At 35.9% G+C, this 8,663-nt stretch overlaps 1 protein-coding gene across 2 annotated transcripts in view; it reads left to right on the forward strand.

Moving 5' to 3' along the window:
- IRF4 (interferon regulatory factor 4) overlaps positions 1-7,626 on the forward strand; it is a 28,033-nt gene extending 20,407 nt beyond the window's left edge. For both annotated transcript variants that reach the window (XM_039347150.1, XM_039347160.1), the window contains exons 7-9: positions 140-493; positions 5,237-5,349; positions 6,491-7,626. In XM_039347150.1, the coding sequence (XP_039203084.1) occupies positions 140-493; positions 5,237-5,349; positions 6,491-6,634 (611 nt within the window). In that variant the 3' untranslated portion in view covers positions 6,635-7,626. The remainder of the gene's footprint in view (positions 1-139; positions 494-5,236; positions 5,350-6,490) is intronic.
- Positions 7,627-8,663: the final 1,037 nt, after the last annotated feature.

The following is an 8,663-nucleotide window of genomic DNA, read 5'->3' on the forward strand; positions in this document are numbered from 1 at the left end:
GGTTTTGCTATAATGTTTATTTAATAAATCAGGAATGGGTGAAAACGTATTGCTCAAGTCCATTATACTGTTAAACTACAGGAAATGCAGCTGTCCATTACCAAAGGTTAAAAATAATTTTGCATACATGTGTTTTCAGATTGTCGATTGCACATCTGTTTGTATTATCATGAAACTCTCGTAAAAGAAGTCACAACTTCAAGTCCTGAGGGCTGTAGGATAACTCATGGTCATAGTTATGAGATCAGCAGCATGGACCAAGTTATGTTCCCTTATCCGGAAGATCATAATCAGAGGAAAACAATTGAAAAATTGCTTTCTCACCTGGAAAGAGGAGTAATACTCTGGATGACCCACGATGGCCTCTATGCTAAGAGACTTTGTCAAAGCCGGATATATTGGGATGGGCCTCTGGCATTCTGTAGCGACAGGCCTAACAAATTGGAAAGAGAGCAGACGTGCAAGCTTTTTGATACTCAGAAATTTTTATCAGGTAATTTTTAAATATAAGTTACCATTGTGTTTGCAATTGAGTCTTTGTCCTTAAAATTGGTTCTTTTGCTATTTTACATACTGACTTCCTATAACCACATATCGAATTTGCAGCTGCTCCATCCTATCAATTTTGAATCCAGCCTCTGGGCTTCTGCAATATCTGAAACCCAGCCTTTGTTTACCTTTAAGGTTGCCCTTTCCCCAGCTTCTCTGCTTTGGCAGTAGAGAAACACATTTGCATACATACATTCAAAATGCAGCAGGGTTTTAAATGTTTATTGATTTTTATTTAGATATGTGATATGGTTAGAATTTGGAGATTTGTTTTGAAAACCCAGCTCTGGCAAACCTTACTCTGCTTAAGATTCATTATGCCCCAGAAATAGATGATTCTAGAATTAACAGAATGTAAGAAAGTACCGTATTTTCCTGCGTATAAGATGACTTTCTAAAGCATTCAAATCGGCTCTGAAGTCGGGGGTCGTCTTATACGCCCAGTTGTCTTATACGCCGGAAAATACGGTAATCCTTTTTCCAATACATTGTGATGTACATAAGAACTTTTAAAATATGTTGTTGCTTTTCATTTTCTAAAATCTGATAAATATTATATTCAACATGTTGCTCTTTGAGCATAGTCTTTTAATTTAGCTAAAACTTTATTACATGAACACATAGCTACTACAGAAAAATAATTGTGGTAGGCCTCATTTTCTCCCTTTTCTTTGAAGTTTAACACAGCTGATCTGTTACTACTATAGTATTCTGCATTTTCTCACTATGATTCACATTGTTGGTTATTTATTTATTTATTTATTTATTTATTTATTTATTTATTTATTTATGAGACTTATATACCGCTTTAAGTGCAAGCACTCTCTAAGCGGTGTACACCAGTAAGCAATGGATATATATTTTACATTGCCCCCAACAATCTGGGTCCTCATTTTACCTACCTCGGAAGGATGGAAGGCTGAGTCAACCTTGAGCCGGTGAGATTTGAACCGCTGACCTGCTGAACACAGTCAGCTAAAGTGGCTAAAGTGCCAAGGTTAATGCATAAATGTATAGAGAAAGGAGGATGTACAAAACCTGTTATCTAGGCAGAAGAGTCTGAACCGTTTTTTAAGCCCAGAATTATGAGATAATATCTGGAAGTATCTTAGGTAGACACCTCCATAATTCACTGAATTTTAAGAAGGAAGCATAGCACAATCTGACTTTCAAAATTCTGCTATAACCAATCTCAATAAAACTAGTTTTAGCCTTCTGTGAAGTTGATTTTCTGCTGTGTCTACCTTGTAGGGCTGTAAATAGAGCTTTGATTTAAAATGTACTAAACAGAAGAGAAGAAGGTGAACTAGTTCCCATATTGAATACTGAACCAGATGACTGCCAAAACAATACAGCTGAATTAAGGAATACATAGTGTTGAAAGCTTTTATCAAAATTATAACAGCAGCATGATGCCACCAGCACAACAGCTCTGTTCCTTTCATACATATGTAATATATAATATTTGGGTCGTAACAGTGGGTTAATAATAATAATAATAATAATAATAATAATAATAATAATAATAATAAGCTGACAACATCAAGCACACTGAAGTCAAGAAAAAGATTAGAGGTGAATACATCAAGAGAGTGAAGAAGATCTTAAAATCCAAACTCAATGGAGGAAATACCATAAAGGCAATCAACACCTGGGCAATCCCAGTCATTAGGTACACAGCTGGAATAGTGGACTGGACTCAAGCAGAACTAAAAGCAATGTATAGGCAGACCAGAAAAATAATGACAATGAATCATGCCCTTCATCCACGCAGTGACATTGATAGACTTTATCTACCAAGGCAAATAGGTGGGCGTGGAATGCTACAAGTACATCAGATGGTTGAAGAAGAACAAATGGCTTTGGAAGAATATCTGAAGAACAATGATGAAGATGCACTGAAATTAGTATATCAGGAAGGCTTACTAACTACTGGAGAGACCAAACTGGCCTTCAAGAAAGACCAAATGAAGAACAGAATAGATGCATGGGAAGACAAAGCACTACATGGCCGATACATGAAAAAAATAGCTGGGAAAGCAGATAACAATAAAACCTGGCAATGGCTAAGAGCAGGAAAATTGAAGAAAGAGACCGAGGGACTAATTCTGGCTGCACAAGACCAAGCCTTAAGGACAAATGCATACAAAGTCAAAATTGAGAAGACAGCAACAGACAGTAAGTGCCGCCTATGCAAGAAGCTGAAGAAACAGTGGACCACTTGGTAAGCTGTTGCAAGAAGATTGCACAGACTGATTACAAGCAGCGGCATGACAAAGTAGCAACAATGGTGCATTGGAAGATCTGCAAAAAATATCATTTGCCTGTAAGCAAAAACGGGTGGGATCATAAAATAGAGAAAGTCATAGAAAATGATAAAATTAAACTGCTCTGGGACTTCATAATTCAAACAGACAAGCACCTGCAACATAACACCCCAGACTTAACAATTGTCGATAAGAAAGACAAAAAAGTCTGGATAGTGGACGTGGCAGTGCCTGGAGATAGCAGAATAGAAGAGAAAGAACTGGAAAAGATAACAAAATACAAAGACCTACAAATAGAAATAGAAAGACTGTGGCAAATGCAAGCAAGGGTAGTACCAATAGTCATAGGCTCCTTGGGTGCAATCCCAAAACAACTGGAGCACCACTTGAACACCATTGGCATTGACAAATTCGCTATTAGTCACTTGCAAAAGGCAGCCTTATTAGGAACTGCTTCCATCCTGCGACGATATCTGTAATACCATCAAACATCCACATCTGCCTATCCCAGGTCCTGGGTAAGGACTCGATAGGTAGACAAAATGCCAAATCCAGTCTGAACATCTGGCTGACTGTGCAATGATCGATAATAATAATAATAAAGTTGGAAGGTACCTTGGAGGTCATCTAGTCCAACCCCCTGCTCAGGCAGTCTCTTCTTAAAAACTTAACTTAAAAACTTCCAGTGTTGGAGCATTTACTGCTTCTGGAGGCAATTGTTCCACTGATTAATTGTTCTCACTGTCAGGAAGTTTCTCCGTAGTTCTAGGTTGCTTCTCTCCTTGATTAGTTTCCACCCATTGCTTCTTGTCCTGCCTTCAGGTTAATGCTTTTGTCATTCACTCCGCTTGCCCTCCATCACCTGCAGATGCCTCTGAGCTGAATGCTGATGAGAATATAACTGCAAACAGATAGTTCTTCGATTTGTAGCAACTGAGTTCCACTATTTTAAGATATAGTTACACTTCTCTTGAAAAAGGAATTCATATTTTAGGCATGTTCCTAAATCCAACTTTGCCACTAGAAGTCCTGTTAAATTTAATGATGGATTGCTAACTACTGCTATCTTTAGAGTTAAAACCTCGTCTTGATTATTCATGATCTGTTAATTTGAAGTTTATTGTGATGTGTTAGTACTTGTGAACATTTTTCATAAACTTCACCTACTAGTACATAATCAGGCAGCCAAATATGGGACATATTTGTATTCTAAGTAGTATACTATCTTCTTATTTATTTTTCTTTTCTTTTTTCTTTTTTCTGTTTTTGAAGATATGAAAAATGTAAAAGTGTTGGGATGGCCTGTATGAAGAAAAAGACTTAAATACTTAAATGTAATTAATTTTGAGAAAAGCTTAACCAATAGGAATGTTTTAAATATTGTCGGGAAAACAAATTTAAATAAGAATTTTGTAAATAGGATCTATGATGAGGTAATCAAGATGATCAGTTAGAAAAGAAGCTTTATATTGATGTGGTTATTATTTGCAGAATTATTAGAAAAATGTCTATAATTGTATTAATTCAAAGTTGGCAAAAGAAAATATTATTGGAAGAGAAGACAATCAAGCAAAGCTATTACTGTATGTGGACTATAGAATTATAAAAACTAATTGTTATTGATTGTTTTTTAAATATAAACCCAGACAACACACTCTTTAACAAATATTACAGTGATTATGTTAAAAATAAATAAAACATATTTTAAAAAATTTAACTATAATACATAATTCTCCAGTTACACAGGATTACCTATTAGTTCTTGACCTAATTCAAGGATTTCATTCTCTTAAAATTGTACACATCTGCAGGGTTCTCTCTTCCTATACAAAATCTATTATGAAAGTTACTGTATTCTTGATGTCTTTGTTATCAGAGTCACAAAGAATTGGCTTCAGATACTTTGCTGAAAATATATGCCTAGTATTTACTTCATAACCAACTTTGAGCTCTGTCCTTACTGTATAAAAAGGGCTATTGGTGTGATTGTTGGATATTTTAAATAATGATATTAATTCTAGCTTACCTTTAGCCTAGAACAGACATGTCAAACTCGCGACCTCACGTGACATCGTGCTATATATCGGAACTTTTTTGCCATTGCCGGCAATGGGGTGGGCGCGGTTTTGTGATGATGCGTCTGGCCCGCGGGCTGGCAGTTTGACACCCCTGGCCTAGAACTTTATGCATTACCTTTGGCTATAATAATAATTTTGAAAATGTGAATTTGAAGAATGAAATTGTTTTAATTTTGTTGCATTCTCTAGGGATTTTATTGATTTTGTTTTATCTATCTGTAAGCACTAGAGCAGGGGTGTCAAACTCGCAACATCACGTGACGTAAGATGATTTTTCATGCATTATTCCATCACAGTTCTAAATTTAATCCTCAAGGTATAATATTTCTGTTTGTTTTCTAGAACTGCAAATATTTGCCCACCATGGGCGTCCATTACCTAGATTCCAGATTGTATTATGTTTTGGAGAAGAGTTTCCTGAGCCACAAAGACAGAGAAAGCAAATTACAGCCCATGTAAGTATATGTGAATTGATTTATGTAATACAGTATATACAGTAAATGCTAAAGGTATGGCTAATTAGAAAGGAGGGGACTGAGATAAATGCTTGATAAAATTGATTTACAATATTCAAATGCTTGATCAATTGATATGTAGAAGACAAATGATTGGCAGTTTCAGAAATGTTCAGCTCTTCTTATATCATCAGGATAACCTCAAACCAAAGCTACAGATGTAAATAACTCATATTGCTTGACAATATAATCACAATTTCTCTAATTATACTGTCCCGCAATATACAATCATAATTCCCATGTAATTGACAATTGCATCTTTACTTTTAGTGAATGCTAAACCTTTGAAATTTCAGTTAATAAATCAGCATCTCCTTACATGGAAATTATCATATATTCCATGGTCTGTCTGAGCTTGCAGCTAATGTACTTACAAATCCAAACTGCACTGCTGGAAATCACCAAATTTTAAATTGCTTTATTTTTAACATTTTCCCCTAAAAAGAATTCTGAATAGCTTAATAAATTAATACTAATGAATAGCTTAATAAAGACTATATAAAGTTAGAATACTAAAAGTCAATCCTTTTAGAGCAGACATGTCAAACTCGCAAAGTCATGTGACGTCGCGTGACGTATCAAAGCTTTTTCCTCATTGCCAGCAATGGGGTGGGCGCGGTTTTGTTGTGACACATCCGGCCCGTGGGCCGGGAGTTTGACACCCCTGTTTTACAGCCACCTGACCCTTGGTGTTTGTGTGGGGGTGGGGAATTGCAAAGCAGGTTAAATAATTTCACTGTAATTCCGGTGATATCTTAGATGTGCCCCTATTGTTAACAGTAATAATAAAAAAAATAAAAAGGAGGTTTGTGTGCAATCCACAACATTGCTTTCTTAACCTTATATATTTTGTCGTCTATATATTGAAATTTGCCAGTACTATATCTATTCGCTGTCATGATAGCAGGTACATTCTCTTTGTTCTGGCAACCGATTTGTATGCATGCTTATGGTGAGATTTTTATGAACTACTATTAGCTATAAAATTGATTAAATAAATTTTCAGAACATTATTATTAAAGAACATTATTACTCCAGCAATCACCATTTAACTCATTACTTTTTCTGATTTACTGTTAAGGTTGAACCAGTGTTTGCTAGGCAGCTGTACTATTTTGCACAGCAAAACACCGGACCTTTTCTAAGAGGCTACGATATACCAGAACAGATAACCACTTCAGAAGATTATCATAGATCCATCCACCATTCCTCTGTTCAGGAATAAACACAGAAACACTGAAGTCTGAATTACCTTCTGAGACGTAAACGGAAGACAAGGAACTTTGGATCACAGCTAAAGGAAGTAAATCAGTACGTTGAATTTTCCCAGGAAATCATCACCAGCTGGAAATGGACATGGAATGCATGTACTCAATGTAAGAATCTAGAACTCCGAGTGAGAACTCTGCCATATTTTTGGAAAGCTGCCCTCTGCTTGTGGGATGAACTGTAAAAAAAAAGACAAAATACCTGATATGTTTACATGTTCTTAAATAAGGACAGTGTCTTGGAGACAACCTGAAATTATTTCAAGCCACTTGTTATTTATTTGATTTGAAATCTCAGGGCAAGAAATTCTAAACCTAAGCAACCATTTGCTATGGTATAAGGCCATAAGAATGCATGTTAATGGATTTTTAAAAAAGTTTCAGATAATCAAAATGTTGAATGCTGTGTGTTTTTGTGTATGTGTGTGTGTGTGTGTAGAAAATATAATTACAGGTGGGTTTTTTTTCATGAATTTTAAAAAAGCTCTTTTTGTTGCTGCTGTTTCCGAAGTGTGCATGAATACTAATTCTGTGGAATCTATCAGAAATCTTCCCATGATAAAACATTATATCATTGTCCAATATTTACATCATTATATCATTTAATTTGTATTAAATTCGATGGGTTACGTTTATTCATAACAACTATTATGCTGAGACTTTATTCCTATACAGACCAGACCTTGCCTGAGAGTGATTTTTCAGATGGGCTTCACTTTGCATCCCATAATGGTCTAGAGGTCATGGAACTGACATTATTATCCATCTAGAAATCTTCAGGCTGAAGAAATTAACTTATTAGAGAAGGAGACCAATTTAGTGCATTGAGGCTTATACTGGAATATTTAGGAATGCACAAGTAAGGAGTGAATGTGTAAAAATTGAGAGCCAGCTTGGTCTGGTGCAGGGGTCTTCACACTTGGCCCTTTTATGACTTGTGGACTTCAACTCCCAGAATTCCTCAGCCAGGCATGCTGGCTAAGAAATTCTGGGAGTTGAAGTCCACAAGTCATAAAAGGGCCAAGTTTGAAAACCCCGGGTCTAGTGGTTAAGGCTCTAAGCTAGAAACTGGGAGACCACGAGTTCTGGTTCCACCTTAGGCATGAAAACCGGTTGAGTGACTTTGGGCCAGTCTCTCTCAGCCCAATCCACCTCACAGTGTTGTTGTTGTAGGGAAGAATAGGAGGAGGAAGATGTGTTGGCTATGTTCGCCACCTTAAATCAGGTATAAAAATAATAATGGCAGGATAAAAATACACACATTTTTTTTAAAAAAAAGTTAAAATGAGACGGAGTGCATATCGTGGTATGTTTTGCTTAACTGTAGTTTATTGAGAAAACCACGTTTTCCATCAATTATGCTTCATGGCTACAATGGTTTCCTGCCATATGCCAAACCACAACAAACCACCCCATGATGACTTAGGATATTTTCTGAACAAGTGTGATGAGCTAACTTCAACCTGTTATAGGAGAGTTTAATCTGAATAGTCAAACAGTGTTTGGACATAGTTATCTTTATTTCGGAGGGTTAATGTGGAGAGATGTAAATAGTAATTGTGGACCACTGGAGTATTGTTCCAAATAGTGTACTGTATAGAAGGATAGATGAAACTTATTTTCTAGTTAAAAATAAGAAAAGACTTTAATTTTTTTGAGGTACATATTCAGCAGCTTTCTTAAATCTGTTGTGTTCAGTTGATTTAGACTAGACTTCTTATAGTCCCTTGCCAGGGAAAACTGAGGTTACAGTTTGAAATAGCAAAGAGAACTTTTGGATCAAGGAAGAACACTCAATGTGATCTCATTCTCTTAAAAATAGTGGCAGATATTTCAGTGTCTATTACTGAAAGATTTCCATCTTGTAATTAAAAATATACTGAACTTGAACGTATTGTATATATTGTTAGTCAGTTGGCACTAGATTTCTGTATTTGTTAGGGACGTATTGTATATATTGTTAGTCAGTTGGCACTAGATTCCTGT

This window comes from Crotalus tigris, unplaced genomic scaffold (genome assembly GCF_016545835.1).
Source record: "Crotalus tigris isolate CLP2741 ecotype Arizona unplaced genomic scaffold, ASM1654583v1 scf7180000017555.296843, whole genome shotgun sequence".
Taxonomy (NCBI): Eukaryota; Metazoa; Chordata; class Lepidosauria; order Squamata; family Viperidae; genus Crotalus; species Crotalus tigris.